The following is an 18,229-nucleotide window of genomic DNA, read 5'->3' on the forward strand; positions in this document are numbered from 1 at the left end:
CTCACCACCCTCACACTCAACAACTTCTGCCTCGGCTCCACTCTAACCCTGCTCTGCCTCAGCTCCAAACCATTGCCCCTTGGCCTGGCTCCAGACAGCCTCAGCAGAAGTCTCTCTGCAGCCTTCCTGCAGGATCCCTTCAGGCTCTGGCAGCAGCTCTCAGGTGCCCCTGGAGCCTTCTCCTCTGCAGGCTGCACACCCCCAGCTTCCTCAGCCTGTGCTCACAGGGCTGTGCTCCAGGTCCCTCACCAGCTCTGATGCCCTGTGGCAGCAGGGGCAGAGCAGGTGGCTTCCCCTCCTCGGGGAGGAAGCACACAGCAGGGGCTTTCAGGACACAGCTCACTGATGCTCCTTTGCGTCATCACTGCTGAAACTGAGATAAGGCTGCTGGCCCTGCAGAGCCTCCTGTGGAACAACAGACACTGGTGGGGGCAGGGGAGAAGGGGCCAGGGCTCTTCTGATGCAGATAGAATGTTCCACAGATGAATGTCATTTGTAGAGGAACATTGGCTTAGTAAATGTGTGCAGGGACAAGGGTTGGGTTAGTTGGCTGAGGGAGCTGGGGGTGTGCAGCCTGCAGCAGAGGAGGCTCAGGGCAGAGCTCATTGCTGCCTGCAGCTCCCCGAAGGGAGGCTGTAGCCAGGTGGGGTTGGGCTCTGCTGCCAGGCAGCCAGCAGCAGAAGGGGACACAGTCTCAAGCTGTGCCAGGGCAGGTCTGGGCTGGATGTCAGGAAGAAGTTGTTGTCAGAGAGAGTGATTGGCATTGGAATGGGCTGCCCAGGGAGGTGGTGGAGTGGCTGTGGCAGGTGTTGAAGCCAAGCCTGGCTGGGGCACTTAGTGCCATGGTCTGGTTGGTTGGGCAGGGCTGGGTGCTAGGTTGGGCTGGCTGAGCTTGGAGCTCCCTTCCAGCCTGCTTGATTCTATGATAATTGGTTGATGCAAGGGAGAGGGAATCTTTTCCAGCCATTAGTGGTTGTCTCTGCCTCAGTAAGGGAAGAGGAACTTAATTTAGCTTTCTTACATCACCTATGTGTCCTGAATCACCAGATCCATCCAAACCCATGAGAAACCTTTCCGTGGCCTGGAACTGGTACTGGGTTAGTCCTTGTAATAATGTGGCTGACCCTTGCAGGGACTCATCTCTTGCCCATCTTATTCAGCTGCTCCCTCTAGCAGGCTGTGAGCCAAATCTGAGCTGGTTTTCCTGGAAGAGCACTTCTGGTAGTAAGAGGATTGAACCACTGTCACCTCTTCTTTCTCCCAGATGTATTTCCAAGAGGGCTTCTCATCTGTCATGGATCTCCATATGTAACCCTGCCTCTTTTGGCTGACCCCTCAGCCAGCTTTGTTTCCAGGAAAGCTGATGGTGCTGCAGAGCAGCCTGTGCCCATCCCTTCCACACAGTGCTGCTGCTCTCAGCTTTGGAGCAAGTCCAGCACAGGCACAGGGGCCCTGAAACTCCTCAGAAGCTCCTGGGTGTAGCCATGGATGCAGAGGTGGGAGTTGTTCTCTTCTCCCCAGACTCAGATGAGAGAAGGAGGAGAAATGACCTGAAATTGTGCCAGGGGAGGGTTAGGGTGGAGAGGAGGAGAAATGCCTTTGGTGGCAGAGTGGTGAGGGCTTGGCACAGGCTGCGCAGGGAGGTGGTGGAGTGCCCATGGCTGGAGGTGTTCAGCAAGGTGTGTGCATAGGTTTGATGGCCATGGTGGGGTTGGGCTGGATGATCTCTCAGAGCTTTTCCAACCCAAACAGTTCTGTGATTCTGTCAATAACCCAGCAGCAAGCAGCCAGAAAGTATGCAAAGAACTCCCTAATTAGCAGTAATTCTTATTTGCCCTCTTGGCTGTGAAATGGTGTCAGGGCAGGCAGCTCAAAGGCTGGGACAGGCTGTTCCTGGCATTGTTGAGGCTTGGGTTTGTTTTTCTTCAAAGGCTTCCAGCTCCCATTTTAACCCAAACAGTCATGAGGCCTCTTTCACTGCTGTTCTCAGTGATGCTGTCAAAGCTTGCTGCACGCAGAGGTGCCAAGTCTGAAAGCAGCCTTCTCCAAGCACCACCTCTTGGGTGACCTCTCTCAGCACAGCCTTTGCACGCAGAGGTTGTCCCCACAGCTCCACACCCACCCTCCCATTGGGGCTTTCAGCTAAGCCAGTGACTCAGCTCTTACACTTGGAGATTCCTGACTTGTGGGGCTGTGCTGCAGGGCACAGAGTGGTAGGGACCTCTGGAGATCATTGGAGGCTGTGGCAGGTTCACACAGAAACATGTCCAGGTGGGTTTTGGTTGGCTCCAGAGATAGAGGCTCCACCTGGAGCCCTGCTCCAGGGCTCTACCACTCTTAAAGAAGTTCCCTCTCATGTTTAGTTGGAACTTCTCACATTTAAGTGTGTGCCTGTCACCTCTTGCCCTGGCACTGGGCACCACTGAACAAAGCCTAGTCCCATCTTCTTGACACCCACCCTCTGAGTATTGATCAGCATTGATGAGATTTTTCCCCCCTTGCCCCTCAAATTGCTCTTCTGCAGCCTAAACAGCTCCCATGGCTCTCAGCCTTTCCTTACAGGAGAGATGTTGCAGTGCTCTCAGCATCCTCATGGCCCTTTGCTGTCCCCTCTCCATCAAGTCCCTGTTCTTCCTGCACTGGGGAGCCCAGAACTGGACACAGCACTCCAGATGTGGCCTCACCAGAGCAGAGGGGCAAGGAGAACCTCCCTCAACCTGCTGGCTACACTCTTTCCTCTTCACACACCCTGGGGGACCCTCAGCCCTCTTTCACTCGGGTTTTGGCTCTGTTGTTGTTTCTTGGTGAGTTTCTTTCCCTTGTCCCACGTGAAGGTGCCTCGGGGAGCATTAGGAGTGCTGATCAATAATTCCCTTGAGGCTGACTTCCTTCGTGTTGGGAAGAAGGTTCTGCATGTGGCTACTCTCCAGAGCAGGCTGGGCTCAGTGGCTTACTGCTAATTAAGAGAGATCAGAATTAGGCTGCTAAGCATTGCTCCAGGCCAGAGCAGACTGGGATTAGAGTGCTAAAAATTGCTTCAGTGCAGAGTGAACTTGGATTTTCTGCTAAGTTGCTGCTTCCCAGTGCCTAAAATCCTGACCCCAGAGTCCCTGGTCATGTTGAAGGGTCCAGGGGTGTGTGTGTGTGTGCTTGAGCTGCTGGTGTTGCTGGGTTTCCCAAGCTCAGGCTCACATTCCCAGGCTGTGTGGCTGGAAAACATGTTGCTGGCACACGTGTCCTGCAGGAGAGAGAGGGATGTGTCAACACAGCAGCGAGGGTGGTGTTGCTCTTACCTCCTTTTATTCATTAACCTGCCTCTAACCTGCCTTCTTTCATTGTGAGTCTATGCTGTGAGCTATGATCACATTCTGTGCTCCACAGCCTCCATGGAGGTGTTCAAGGCCAGGTTGGATGAGGCCTTGAGTGACCTGTTCCTCATGGGAGGTGTTCCTGCCTATAGCAGGGGGTTGGAACTGGCTGAGCTTTGAGGTCCCTTCCAACCTAACCCATTCTGTGCTTCCCCTTGAGGGTCTCCTTTCCTCCAAACCCAGCTGGGTGAGGGACAAAGCAGACATGCTCTGAGAACTGCTGCTTCCATCGGGGCCTGGTTTAGTGCTGTGGAATTGGACATGGAAGAGGCAGGACACAAAATGCTCTGCAGGAGACACGAAGTGACCTGACAGTGCTGACTGTGCTGTGTATCCAACTCGCTCACTTGGGATGTGGCCAAGTCCACAGCAGAGCTGGAGGCACTTAGGGGGAAGGTGCCAATACTCCTCTCTACTGGCCCTGTGCTTCCAGGCAGATGACCTTTTTTTCTGTCAGGAAAAAGAGGACACTTAGTAAGAAGGTTTCAGTGGTTGATGTTTTGAAGTGGATCCAGCCATAAGCTCACAGCCTTGCTTTGTGTTCTCAGCGGTGAAGCAGGGTCTAAGACAGTTCCTGCTGCATGGGATCTTGACTTCAGAAAAGCATAAGGTGAAGGGCAGCATTTTGAGCTGGGGGGGGGGGAGGCTCAAGGCAGCAAACTGCCCTGAGTTCTGCAGTGCTGCCCACAACAGCCTCAGAGATGGAATTAGGATCAGCCAGGGGGCAAAAAGCTCTGAGCCAAGGCGTGAGGGAGGCTTTTCTGTGCCTCGTTTTGCACGGGAGGAGGCTTATGGTGCATTTCTCTTTCTCCTGCTGCAGGTGAGGCTGGTGCCAGTATTATCCGAGCCTCCAAAGAAGCCAGGAAGAGGTTCTTGGGCCCACTCCACCCTTCTTTCAACCTGGTGAAGACCATTAGGGCCTGTCTGTCCAAGACTGTGCCAGAGAATGGGCACGAAGTCGCCGCAGGCCGCTTGGGGATTTCCCTCACGAGGGTCTCTGATGGAGAAAATGTCATCCTGTCAGACTTCAATTCCAAGGAGGAGCTGATCCAGGTGAATGGAAGCTTTCTGCAGGGGGCTAGGCAGGAAATTCCTGTGCTCCTGTTTTGCCTGGGGCTCCCTCCAAGTGTCCTTGCTACTGGACTAGTGGTCAGCATGTACCTGGGAAGAGTAATAGGCTCAGTAAGAGGGAGCTGCTGCTGACATTCTCTTTCTCCTTCAGGCCTGTGTCTGCAGCACCTTCATCCCTGTCTACTGTGGGCTGATACCTCCAACTCTGCGTGGAGTGGTGAGTAAGGCTCTCAGGTGCTCCTTGGTTAAGTCGTGCACTACTGAATGGGAAGGCAGAAGTGCTGGTGCTCAATTTGAGCAGCCCTCTCACCTGTCTGCTGGCAGCAAGCTAGCCTGAGGAGGTGTGAGACAGCCTCAGTTAAGCAGCTCCCAACAGTGGCTGTGCCTTCTACCTGCAGTTGCTATGGAATCCCTTTGGTTGCCACAGCCCTTTGAGATCATCCAGTCCAATCATTCTCTAACTGTGCCAAGGCTGGGGCTAAACCAGGGCCCTGAGCAGCACATCTCTGCCTTTTTGAGAGCACCTCCAGGGACAGGGACTCAGCCACCTGGGCAGCCTATTCCAATGGTTGAGAACCCTTTCAGTGAAGCGTTGTCTTCTCATGTCCAACCTAAACATCCCCTGGTGCAACCTGAGACCATTTCCTCTTGTCCTGTCACTTCTTACTAGGGAGAAGAGACAACCCCTCACCTAGCTGCTCCTCCAGAGTGAGGAGGTCTCTCCTCAGACCCATATTCTCCAGGCTGAACACCTCCAGCTCCCTCAGCTGCTCTTCCCCAGCTTTGTTGCCCTTCTCTGAACCTGCTCCAGCCCCTCAATGTCCGTCTTGGAGCAAGGGGCAGAAGTGACAGAATCAGCAGTGGTTGGCTCTGGCTCAGCAGCTGCAGGCAGGGCTCTGGCCTATAGTGGTGGCTCTTGTAGGTACCTCTTTGAGGCTAGGGAGGTCAGTGTGGATCAGGCAAAACTCCCCATTTCCAGGATGCCTACAACATGGTCTAGTTGATTAGACAGGGCTGGGTGCTAGGTTGGACTGGATGAGCTTGGAGGACTCTTCCAACCAGGTTGATTCTGTGACCAGGGAGGTTGGAATGTGCAGCTGACCTAGCACGCTGAAGAGTGACTTTTCCTGCCAAGATTCCTCATGGGGAAGGGTGTGGAGGGAATCTGTGAGACAAGGAAATTAATTCCTCCCTCTTCCCCAGAAAATCCTGGCTCTGTGTCTCTGGGAGAGGAGAGGCAGGCGAGGGGAAAGGTTAAACTAGGTTGAGTGTAAGCCTGGGAGAAGATTTTGAAGCAGGACTGCATGGTTGCTGGCATGCCAGGGGTGACAGTTTGCCACAGGACAGATAGACAGACACAAGAATCACTTCTCAAGGCAGTTTGGTTGTGTGCAGAACCATCTGCTGCGTTCCTCCTGATCTATTTTCAGTGTTCACTTCTCTTGAGATCTGTTAGCACCGTGGGCTGGATGTTGTGCATGGGTGGGGGAGAGGGGAAAAAGAAGACTTCTCAAATAGCAGGAGATGGAAGAGTCAATACCTGACCTGACAGCACCCTCTGGTCTTGAGCTGTGAGCTGAACCTCTGATGAGGGTGAGCAAGCTAATTGCAAGGGGCCCTGTGTAAAGGAGAACATGAAGGAGCTGCTTCCCACCCAGCCTGGTCTCATCCTGGCAGAGGGAGGCAGCCACATGTCTCCAGCTGTGCCTGGAGCAATGAAGTTCTTGACAGTGAGGGTGAGGAGACACTGGCACAGGCTGCCCAGGGAAGTGGTGGATGCTCCCTCCCTGGAGGTGTTGAAGGCCAGATTGGATGAGGCCTTGAGCAACCTGGGCTAGTGGGAGGTGTCCCTGCCTATGGCAGGGGAGTTGCAACTGGCTGAGCTTTTTGGTCCCTTCCAACCCAGCCTATTCTGTGAATCTATGACTTTGTGTTTGCTGCTCAAGCAGCAAAAGGGAAGATCAACCCCGATCCAAAGTCAGAACTCTTCTGTAGCCAAGGTTCACAAGAGCTTGAGCTGTTGCTCTGCAGAGGTCTCAAACTTCTGCTCTTGGCTGAACCAATGTCCCCTTCTTTTTATCTCCTGTGTGTTCCTGTGTGCCCAAGGCCTATGATAGGGATTGTCTTGCTCAGCTCCTTATGCAATGGATCCCTTTAGTGCAGCCTGCTGGGGTTGCCCTTCTAGCAAGGGTAAGGCAAATGTGTTTGTGCTACGTAGGTACAGGACATTCTCTGATAAGAGGGAGCCTGTTAAGAGCAGAACTGAAGTCCCTTGTGCTCTGTTATCACACCACAGCAAGCATATTCCCAGTGTGTGTGTGCCTGGGGTGGGATTGCTGCTTAATAAGCTGCCAGCAACACATCAGCTGCTCCTGCCCTTGTGTCACAAACCTGCCCATGGGGGCATGGCTCTGAGCTTGTTGCTTTTAAGCACAAGTGAGAAATGGCACAGAGTGACAGCTTGGTTCAGTGCTGATATGCTATTGGTGTGTCATAGCAGACACTGCCTCAGCAAGTGTGGCCATGAAGGCCACTAGCAGCCTGGCCTGGATCAGCAATAGTGTGAGCAGCAGGACCAGGGAAGTGCCCTGGACTCAGCACTGGTGAGGCCACAGCTTGGGTGCTGGCTTCAGTTTTTTGCCACTAGCACCAAGAAGGACATTGAGGTGCTGGAACAGGCCCAGAGAAGGGCAGCAAAGCTGGGGAAGCGTCTGGAGAAACAGGGCTGGGGAGGAGCAGCTGAGGGAGCTGGGGGTGTGCAGTGTGGAGAAGAGGAGACTGAGGGCAGAGCTCATTGCTCTCTGCAGCTCCCTAAGAGGAGACTGCAGTGAGCTGGGGGTTGGGCTCTCAAAGAACAAATGATAGGATGAGAGGAAGAGGCCTCAGGTTGCACCAGGGAAGGTTTAGGCTGGACACGAGGAACAACTTATTCCCCAAAAGCATTGCCAAGCTCTGGCCCAGGCTGCCCAGGGCAGTGGTGGAGTCCCCATCCTTAGCCAGATTGAAAAGCTGGGTAGGTGTGGTGCTGAGGGGCATGGTTCAGTGTTGCCCTGGCAGTGCTGGGTTCGTGATTGGACTGGATGATGTAGAAGGGCTCTTCCAACCAAAGCAATTCCATGCTTCTGTGTTACTGAACTGGGCAGCAGGCAAATCCCACAGGGCTGCAAGGCAGCAGTCCCACAGGCAGCTCTGCCTTTCTCCTTGCACGCTCATGACCAGCAACGCTGGCTGGGGAAGGAAGGGTCCAGAGCAAAAAGGAGGTCGCAGTGGCTTTGCCTCTTCCAATGCTGGTGGCTGGGCTTTCTCTCCGAGTTGGGGGCAGAGAGTAGCGTGGAGTGGGGAGCAGAGCCGGGGGCCGAGGGGAACAGAGCGGAGAGTGCAGTGGAGAGCAGAGCTGGGGCCGAGAGGAGAGGGGAGCAGAGCCGGGGCCGAGAGAGCAGCGGAGTGGGGAGCAGAGCCGGGGTCAAGAGGAGAGGGGAGCAGAGCTGGGGCCGAGAGAGCAGCGGAGCGGGGAGCAGAGCCGGGGTCAAGAGGAGAGGGGAGCAGAGCCGGGGCCGAGAGAGCAGCGGAGCGGGGAGCAGAGCCGGGGTCAAGAGGAGTGGGGAGCAGAGCCGGGGCCGAGAGAGCAGCGGAGAGGGGAGCAGAGCCGGGGCCGAGAGAGCAGCGGAGCGGGGAGCAGAGCCGGGGTCAAGAGGAGAGGGGAGCAGAGCCGGGGCCGAGAGAGCAGCGGAGTGGGGAGCAGAGCCGGGGTCAAGAGGAGAGGGGAGCAGAGCTGGGGCCGAGAGAGCAGCGGAGCGGGGAGCAGAGCCGGGGCCGAGAGCGGAGCGAGGGGAGCAGAGCCGGGGCCGAGAGCAGAGTGGAGAGGGGAGCAGAGCCGGGGCTGAGAGCGGAGCGAGGGGAGCAGAGCCGGGGCCGAGAGGAGCGGTGCAAAAGCAGGGAACGGAGTAGGGATCAGAGGCAGGGCCAAGAGGGGCAGAGCGGAGAGAGGAGCAATGCAGGGGCAGAGAGTGCCAAAGCCTGAGAACGAGTGTCCTTTGTCTTGCTGGCAGAGGTACGTGGACGGAGGCATTTCAGACAACTTGCCCCAGTACGAGCTGAAGAACACCATCACCGTGTCCCCCTTCTCAGGGGAGAGTGACATCTGCCCCCGGGACAGCTCCACCAACATGCACGAGCTGAGAGTCACCAACACCAGCATCCAGTTCAACCTGCGCAACCTCTACCGCCTCTCCAAGGCCCTGTTTCCCCCGGAGCCACAGGTAGGTTTGGCACAGCCTGGGCACAGTAAAGAGGCATTGGGCACTTGAGCCAGAGGGTTCTAGATGCTGTTAGTTGTGTGTCTGCTCTATGTTAGGGTTTTAACCTTGACATTATCAAGGCTTTGGCAGGCCTTGCCCATCCGCAGCCAAGGGTTGCTTGGTTTTCCTTCTTGCTGGAATTCAGCTGGTGGCAGTTGCTTGGAAAGTATTCCCCTGTCACTCCCCCCAGAAGCCAGGCTGAGTTGTAAACAAGGCTGTGGCAGCCATGGGACCCAATGTGCTCTTGAGTGGTTTAAGGTCAGGATGGAGCTGCCAGCCTGCAGCCACTGTCTGTCTCCTTTAAAGTGCCACCAGAGCAGGTGGCACCACAAACAGCTTTGCCTGCTTCTGAGCAGATGCAGCCTCAGGTGGCCCTGCCATTCAGGCACAGCAAGCATGTGTGCATGTGCTCAATGCCTTGGCCAGGATTTTTCCTGCCTCCTCTCTAGTCTTAGCTGGCTTTATCCACCAACTCAGTGGCCTTTCTGCTGGGCAGTGTTCTGGGCTGCTCATCACAGTGACTTGGGGAAGGCTGCCCACAGCAGCACCGGCTCTAGGTGGGGAAGTGAGGTGGCTGCAGCTTTAAGTGCAAACAAAGGTTGGATTCCAGGTATCCCTTCCAACCTGAATTATCCTGATTGCCATACCCCAGCTGCTCATGTTACACCTCCCGTTGCTGCTCACAGCTCCAGAAATGCTAGCAGGGGGGAGATTTGACCTTGGGATAGCTCAGGAGCAAGGAGGATTGTTCTAGAGCCAGCAGTGAGCTGGGTGCTTGCTCTGCTCCACCGGACAGCCTCCACATGAGCTGTTCTTGCCTTCCTGTGCCCACAGGTGCTGCGGGATATGTGCAAGCAGGGATACCGGGATGCACTGCACTTCCTCAAGAGGAACGGTGAGCCTTCTGTGCCAGGCTGTGGGCCCTGCCTTTCAGGACACTCGGGTGCTAGGGGCAATAAATTATCCGTGGGATAGCAGTGTCCTCTTGTGGCCAAGAAGCCAAGGGTCTCCTGGGCTGCACAGAGAAGAGTGTGGCAAACAGGGCAAGGGAGGTTCTCCTCTCCCTCTGCTCTGCCCTGGTGAGACCATATCTGGAGTACTGGGTCAAGTTCTGGGCTTCTCAGTTCAAGAGGGGTAGGGATATACCAGAGAGAGTCTAGTGGAGGCTGTGAGGATGCTGAAGGGCCTGGGACATCTCTGCTATGAAGAAAGGCTGAGAGCTGTGGGGCTGGTTAGTTTGGAGAGGAGACGGCTGAGAGGGGATCTGATCACAGGATGTTGGAGGTTGGAAAGGACCCAAGGAGATCGAGTCCAACCCCCTGCCAGAGCAGGACCACACAATCTAGCACAGATCAGAGGAACGTATCCAGACAGGCCTTGAAAGTCTCCAGAGAAGGAGACTCCACAACCTCTCTGGGCAGCCTGTGCCAGTGCTCTGGGACCCTTACAGTAAAGAAGTTCCCCCTTGTGCTGAGCTGGAACTTCCTGTGCTGCAGCTTCCATCCATTGCTCCATGTTCTATCCCAGGGAGCAGTGAGCAGAGCTTGTCCTCTGCCTCCTGACCATCCCTTATCAAAGTCTGTAAATGTCTGAAGAGTGGGTGTCAAGCAGAAGAGGCCAGGCTCTGTTCAGTGTTGTCCTGTGATAAGACAAGGGGCAATGGGCACAAACTAGAACCCAGGAAGTTCCAGAAGGAGAAACTTCTGTGACTTGAGGGTGCTGGAGCCCTGGAGCAGGCTGGCTAGAGAGGTTATGGAGTCTCCTTCTCTGGAGACTTTCAAGCCCTGTGTGGTTGCGTTCCTGTGTGCCCTGCTCTGGCAGTGGGGTAGGGCTCCGGAGGATGCTCGGGTCTGCGAAGGTCCCTTCCCACCCCTACGCTTCTGTGCTTGTTGGGCAGGTGGCAGCGCAGGGCTGGGCCGTGCCGCGGGTTGGCTGTGCGCTTGCTGCCGCCTAGTGGCAGTGTGCGGCAGGTCAAGCGCAGGTGGCGGCTCCTGCGCTGTAGAACCTGCCCGGGGCAGCAGCAGCCGGGCAGCTCTGCTTGCGGGTTAAGCTGCAGCAGGCAAATCTTGGCGATGAGACTGCGGACTGGCAGATTATAGCAACCAAACGCTGCCGACCGGCTCCCTGTGGGGAAAAAAGTTGGAATTGTTGGTGGGGAAAGGGAGGATCATCTTGAATCAGCATTGACTCTGACCAACATCTCCTTTTGGGGATACCTAAGAGTGACCTCCCAGCACCTGAAGGGGATACAAGAAGGATGGAGAGAGGCTGTTTGCAAAGGCTGCAGTGACAGGACAAGGGGCAATAGCTTCAAACTAGAGCAGAGCAGATTTAGATTGCATGTGAGGAATAAGTTCTGCACCAGGAGGGTGCTGGAAAACTAGAACAAGTTGCCCAGGGAGATGGTTGAGGCCCCTACCCCTGGAGATATTCAAGGGGAGGCTGGACAGGGCTCTGAGCAACCTAATCCAGTGGAGGATGTCCCTGCTGAGCATTTGGGGCTTGGATTGGATGAGCTTTGAAGGTGCCCTCCAACCCAGACCATTCCATGTCTCTATAGTAGCATCACCTTGGACAGAAACTAAAGAAGCTGGGTGTAATTCCTGACTGATGAGGACTAAGGGGATGTGAGGACTAAGAAAAGCAGGGCAGTTGGTTGGTATCCTCATGGTGCCTTCTCTTCTCAGGTCTCCTTCATCGTCCAAGCCCTGCCCGTCCTCTCCTTGCCATAGAAGCTCCCCCAGGAGAGAAGAAAGAGGAAGAGATAGAAGCGGAGGACCAACCTGAAGACAATACTGCTCTTGCTGTTGTTGAGGAGCACATATTTGAACACTTGCCTCCCAGACTGAATCAAGGTATGATCCAAAGGGAGAGAACCCAGGCCACCTCCCTGTGCTGCCTGCTCCACCTCAGAGGCTTACTGGAGAATGTGGGTGTTGCTTCTGGCTGGGAGTGGGCATACCCAGGGACTGAACTGGCACCTGCTGATGGTCAGATGAACCTGGGGCTTCTTGCACGAGTTGTGGCTTGCCCTGTGGAGGCTGAATTGGGAGAGTTTGGCTTGTTTGACAGCACTCTGCATGGTGCAGAGAGGAGGGGATCTTGTTGCTCACCCCTTTGGGAGTCTGATAAAGCTAAAAGCTGTTCTCAGGTGTGCTCAGACAACTGCCACCCTCACACACAACTTCCTTGAGAAGTGGAAAGTGGGGAGAGGAGACATCAGTCTGGGCAACTTCTGGGGTATGGTCAGGAAAGGGATAATCTCATTGTGTTTTTTCAGCTGTGTTCTTTTTCTGCCTTTAGCTCTTCTGGAGGCTTGTGCTGAAAGGAGAAGTTTCTTGAATGGCATCACCAAGATGCTGCCCATACGTGTGGCCACAGCAATGATGGTGCCCTACATGTTGCCTCTGGAGTCTGCAGTTTCCTTCACTGTCAGGTGGGCCTTTGGCTGCTTCCCTCAGTGGAATCCTTCCCAGGGCAGCAGTTTGATGTAGCTGGTAGAGCATGAAAGCACAGAACTGGATCCTCTAGCTCATGGAGTTCTAGGGAACTGCTGGTTCTACTCACCAGACACAGTGGGGGGAAAAGCCACCCACGACTTCTCCTACCTTTGTGCCATTAAATCCTTCAGCCTGAAGGAAGATGCTTGTTTGCTGGAACTTGCCCTAGGAAAGAATGATACATTTTGGAGCCTGAAGAGAGAGTTCTGGGAGTGCAGGGCTGAAAGCAGGAACCACAGGAGAGGTTGTGGCCCTCTGGAGCAAGGGGTTGAGTAGCTGCAGGCGTTGGCAGCTCTGTATTTCCGTGTCTGGGAGGGCGAGTTTTGGACTGATGCTTGGTGCATCTGAAAGGTTTCTGGCAGGAGATAGTTTGGGATAGAAGGACTGAGGGGAAATCCTCTTTCCAGATGTGCAAATGAAGGAAAAGTATGGAAAAGAATAAGCTCCTGGGCTGTTCCAGAGCCTTCACAAGTTCTCCCTTTAGTTCTGGGAGTGCTGTAAGTGATTCCTCTGTTGCAACAAGTTGTCAGTAACTATTGACAGGAGGCTAAACTGGTGTCCTTCCCACCCTGTCCTTCAGGATGTGTGGCCTACTGATGTTTGTCTCTTCCCAGGCTGCTGGAATGGCTCCCGGATATCCCTGAGGATATTAGATGGATGAGGGAGCAGATGACTGAAATCTGCAACTACCTTGTGAAGAAAGCCAAGAAGAAACTGGGCAGCCACCTTTCAGCCAGGTATGGCAGCTTTCCTCCACTGCCCTGTTCTGGAGCAGCCTTCCTCTTCCCTTTTCACCTTTTGACTTCTACAATGTCTCCTTCACTGACCAGAAGGACTTAACTGCCCAATCTAAAGTGAACACCTGGACTGTGGTCTCTTGGCTTCCTTCACTGTTGGAGAGACTCAGCACATGGTCTCCTTTCTTCCCATCATGGGGCAGACCCTGTAATGAATCACAGAATTGTTTGAGTTAGAAAAGACCTCCAAGAGCATCCAGGCTAAACACCAACCCAACCCCACCATGGCCCCAGGTGCCATGGCCACACCTTGCTGCAACCCCACCAGGCATGGGGACTCCACCTCCCTGGGCAGCCTGTGCCAAGCCCTGACCACTCTTGTAGCAAAGAAATTTGTCCTCATCTCCAACCTAACCCTCCCCAGCACAATTTCAGGCCAGTTCCTCTTCTAACACCTGAGACTAGGGAGCAGAGCCCAGCCCCCAGCTCACTGCAGCCTCCCTTCAGGGAGTTTGGAGAGAGCAGTGAGGTCTCCCCTCAGCCTCCTCTTCTCCAGACTAACCAAGAGTCCTCTTTCCCAAAGAGCTGGTGCTGTGACTAACCAGGAGAGGAGGTGGGGGACTTGAGGTACACACAGAGACCTCTGGCAGGGATCATGCAGTGAGGGGTAGAACCAAACAGTTTGGAGCTCTGCTTTGGTGACCTGCTTGGGTCTTCGTCCATGCTGACTCTTTGCACGTGTTTGTCTTTCAGGCTCTACTACCACCTGGAGCTTGGAAGGCCCCAGAGCCTGTCCATTTCTTCTGCACCTGCCTGTGGTGAGGCACTGCCTATGTGGATGAGGAACAACCGTTCCCTCTCTGATGTCATGATGAAGTGGGAGGAGTACCAGCGCCAGCTCATGCTGGGCTTACTCTGTATCAACGTGGACATGCAGGCCTCCCTCTTCCCTCAGGAAGGGTTCCAGATAAAGCTTCCACCTCTAGACTGTGCAAAAGAGTGCCTGCCACTCTTCTGAGCCTGCTCCTGCCAGGGGGTGAGGGTGGGTGGGAAGGGGAGAGACCCTCGGGAGGGACCAGTCTCAGGCCTCAGCAGCAGCCCGCCCTGTGCTGCTGCCCGTGCTGCCGAGGGGCTGCCCTGGGGGGGACTGCTGGAATTGACCGTAGCCATTCTTTGCCCGACTGGGCCAGGCAGGGGACCTCTGCCTTCAAAGACACTTAGGGGTTGGTACCTTGCTGCAGGCCTGTGGTGAGGCCTGGCCGTTGGTGGTGGCCAGGCTGAAGCTGCCCCAGCTGGGCTGTCCCAAACGATGCACTTTGAATTGCCGTTGGCTTCTGACTGCCAAATCATCAGGACATAGATGATGCTCACACAGCTTTTAGCTTCCTTTTGGCTTTTAGAGCATGAGTCTTGCTTTTTCTCCCTCCAACCACCTGCCATCCCTTAGCTCTTTGTGCTACTGAAAGGTGAAGCAGCCTCTTGACAAAACAGTTTTCCTCGTGGCTACCTAACCTCCTCTTGACTTTTTCCTTTGCTGAAGCCATCTCCTTCCCTCTATCCTTGGCCTGCATCCCCACTGGAGGCCAGAGCTTGGCCCTGCTGCAGACTGCCCTGGGACTGCAGAACGTAGTGTAGAGCTGATTCATGTTGTCATGGTCTCTCCCTGTTTGACTCTTGTCCTCATGGAACTGCTGCAGCTTGAACTCGTAAGTGTTAAGTGACTGAGTTTATTTTTAATGAAGTGATTTAGGCAGTAGTTTTCCAGGGAAATGTGTTGAATTCGAGGCCCCATTCCTGTCACCATGAATGGAATTAGCCTGGGGTTGCCCTGGGAAAGCTCAGCCTGACCATGTCAGGCTGTGACAGCAGCTGAAGCGGTGTGAAGTGCTTGTGGGAAGGGGAGATTGTGCAGGGCTGGTGGTGGAAGTGTCACAGCGAGTGCTGGGGAGGGGACTGCTTCTGACAGGAGCTGCCCTTGGCTCCCTGAGGGACCATGCAACTGAAGGAAATTCCAAGTGAGTGGTACAGAAGGGATCTCCTGCCAAACTGGCTCCATCTTTTGCTCGAGGAGATTGGATGCTGAGGCTCTGGAGCGAGAAGGATTTAGGCTTACAGCTGCACCACCCTCACAGCTTGCCAGGTTCGTGGTGTGGCTATGCAGCAGGCACTAGTAGCAGCATGAGAAGTGGAAGTGCAGTTGGGAGTGTTGGAGCACACAGAGGCTGCTTGGAACGAGCTGCTTTTGTCTTGGCCTGTGCAAGAGCAGAGCTCATGGGTCTGCAGTAGAGCAGGACTGTGCCTGGTAAGGTTCTGCCTTCTCAGTGGTGGTCTGGGTGGCACATGCTGTGCCACTATGAGCTCTCTCTTCTTCACAGGGTGAGGTGTGGCTTCCTGTGGGGATTGCATCTGCTTTTACCTTAAATCTTTGCACTATGACACAGAAGCAGCTCCTGCTGTCTTTGTCTGCAGCGTGTCTAGCCGCCTGAGGCGTCTTCTACCTCTCCTAGCACAAACAGCAGACCCCTGCCCAAAGCAAACCTCCCCTGTCCCTGCTGTCCCAGCCAGAGCAGGCAAGCTCTGTCTGACCCAAGCACACAGCTTAGACGTGGAGCAGTGATTCCTTAGAGGCTCTCTCTTTGCACTTCTGATTTAGAAAGGTAAACTAAGCCCAGAAGTTGTACTAACAGCTGGAGGAAGCAGTGGCTCTGCTCCCTCACCTCTGCACTAGCAGTGTGGGCTGAGGTGGTGGCTGCTGCTGCTTCCTACCAGCACCCTTGTGTTGGTGGTGGGAGCTCTGACAAGCACTAGCACCTAGGAGGCAGTGGACTGGGCAGATGTGCTGTTGAACCAGCTGTGCAGGAGACACCAGTGCAAAGATGACGTTGTGATTTCAAGTGTCACCCCCACTGCCCCCCTCACCCCTGGCTGTAACCTACCTGTGTAACACAGAAGCACCTGTGCACTTCTGCAGTCGAGTTTAGTTCTTAAGCTTCACATAGCTTAGGCAATAAGGGAACAGGGAAGTTGCTTCAGGAAGAGGAAATGAGACCCCAAATCTTGGAGGGCTGTGAAACTGGAACTGGACTGTGGAACAAGTCCATCTTATGGTTGTCTAAAGCCTGTGGATAAAGTTTGCTGCTGGACAGATGTCATTCCAGCCAGCAGCTGCAGTTGGTTAGTGGGAGCAGGGTGAATGTGATGCAAGTGGGACTTGAGGTGTTGGTTAGGGGATTGGTTGGTGTGGAATTGCTTTGGGCACTGCTGGCTCTAGGAGGGGATGGCAGATGGACTGCTGCTTGGCTTGCCAGGTGCGCAGCCTGGCTGTGAGGGAAGAGCACCCAGGGATTCAGTGGCAAGAAGTGAAGGCTTCTCTGTCAGCCAGAGGCAAAACATCTGCGAGGGCAAAGCTGGAGAAGGAAAATGTTGTGCTTGGAAGCTGCTGCCCTTTTGACTCTGCCTTGTTTGTGTTCATATGTGGGTGGAGAAAATGATGCAACTACTTTATTATTATTACTACCTTTTTTTTTATAATCCCTTCTTCCTGGTCTGGTAAAACCACTGAGTGATTATGTAAACCACTAAACTATGGAAGAAACTGCTCTTGGCAACAGAGCCAGCCAAGAAACTGCAGCTTGGCACCTTTATCCCTTAGATCTCCTCACTGTTCTCCTCCTGCATCAGAACCGAGAGGGCTGTGGCCACTGTCCTCCAGTGCTGCAGTCCAGAAGGTTTGCTGGTTTTGGGCCTGACTTTCACTCTGTGTTTCACCTCCTCTGCCCCTCACTTTGTCCTGCTAAGCCAAGCTTTATGTACCCTTCAAACTGCAACCACAAACCAAAGCCTGGCTTTAAATCTAAAGGTCTGGCTGCAGGGAGGAAGCTCCACTTTTCCCTATGCTGATTTGCAGGGTGTGGAGGGACACTGGGGCAGCACCACTCGGAGTTAACCCTTTCTTCACCTGGGTCGATTGCCCCCGAGCACTGGCTGTTGGCTGCTAGCTCACTGGCTTTATGCATTGAAGCTCTGATAAAGCAACTGTAGATCTCTTCAGAGTACCTCAAGCTACCCTTCTCATCCTTAAGTTTCACCTCTTTGCTGGAAATTCTTGCTGCTCGCTCATGAGAGGATGGAGAACTTAGGGAAGCTCTTGGCTGCTGATGTAGTCAGGGGCTGTGGCTGCCCTTGAGGAGTAGCTTTTTGCTGTGCAGTGCTGCCTTGTCAAGATCAGAGCCCACTTCTCTGAACTTCCAGCTAGGCTCTGGATTAGATAGGGAAGGGTTTGTTAGTGCTGTACGGAATCCTTCAAGCCTTTCTCTTACGTGTGCCTCGTGGCACATTCTGTCTTCTGGGCAGCAGTTGCTGATTGAGCTCCACTTGCCAGGTTCAGAGGAACAAGATCTGTAGCAGCCTCTTCCTCAGCCAAAGGTGTGGCTGTGGGTGGGTTGTCAGGGCCTGGTGCTTGAGAGATCAGGTTCCTGGACCAAAAGCTGATCCTGCCATCCACAGCCAGTTGTCCTTCCAGCGTTCATTTGGGCTTTGCAAGAGTCCCACCACTTGCAGTTGCCACAGCTTGGCCTGCAGGGTCTGTGCATTCAAAAACCCTACTTGGTTTTGTTCTCCTTCTCCTAGTAATCTGGCTGCTTTTAATGAGGCTGTTGGTGAGCTCCTTGTGCATCTAACCTGCCCCTAACCTGCTGTAGAGTTGGGCACAACAGCCCCTGTCTGTGGCATGCTCTGTAGACCACCATCCACACGTGGCAGGTTGGGGTTGGCTTGCAGCCTGCCCTGCTGCTAACACTAGTGCAAGCTGCTTTTCCAGGGCCAGGAGAAAGGACTTCACTTCTGACCACTGTCTCTAGGACCTAGGAAAGGTTTTCTCCTGACTGCTTTGCAGGGCTGTGTACCTGCAGCACTCGGGCTGGAAGGCAAGAGAACCTGCTGTGGGCCAGCAATGGGTGCCCCTGCTGCTCGCTGTACACCCTCCCCGGTGCTTTTGTCCACCCAAAGATGACTCTAGCAACCCACTGCTGCTATCCTGAGTGGAGAACACAGGGTGTAGGAGAAGCACCCCGAGTTCCACGTGTGTGTGTTTCCCTTTGGGGTCCGTTTCTGCCAAGCACCCTCTGGATGCGGTGGGTGGCAGGGCTGATCGTGGCCAAAGGCAGCCTCAGCAGCAGCTTTCTCTTGGCTTTATTTTTGTCTCTCCCTCTCAAACCCTCTCCAGCTGCCTCATCAGCCACATGCTTTGTGCCAAA

At 54.4% G+C, this 18,229-nt stretch overlaps 1 protein-coding gene across 1 annotated transcript in view; it reads left to right on the forward strand.

The window, feature by feature from the left end:
* PNPLA2 (patatin like phospholipase domain containing 2) overlaps window positions 1–14,026 on the forward strand; it is a 29,795-nt gene extending 15,769 nt beyond the window's left edge. Inside the window, exons 2-9 of the mRNA XM_064163124.1 lie at window positions 4,189–4,421; window positions 4,591–4,656; window positions 8,489–8,698; window positions 9,572–9,632; window positions 11,425–11,592; window positions 12,041–12,173; window positions 12,852–12,974; window positions 13,728–14,026. Coding sequence (XP_064019194.1) covers window positions 4,189–4,421; window positions 4,591–4,656; window positions 8,489–8,698; window positions 9,572–9,632; window positions 11,425–11,592; window positions 12,041–12,173; window positions 12,852–12,974; window positions 13,728–13,992 — 1,259 coding nt within the window. The 3' untranslated portion in view covers window positions 13,993–14,026. The remainder of the gene's footprint in view (window positions 1–4,188; window positions 4,422–4,590; window positions 4,657–8,488; window positions 8,699–9,571; window positions 9,633–11,424; window positions 11,593–12,040; window positions 12,174–12,851; window positions 12,975–13,727) is intronic.
* Window positions 14,027–18,229: the final 4,203 nt, after the last annotated feature.

The sequence above is a fragment of the Pogoniulus pusillus genome, chromosome 24, assembly GCF_015220805.1.
Source record: "Pogoniulus pusillus isolate bPogPus1 chromosome 24, bPogPus1.pri, whole genome shotgun sequence".
NCBI lineage: Eukaryota > Metazoa > Chordata > Aves > Piciformes > Lybiidae > Pogoniulus > Pogoniulus pusillus.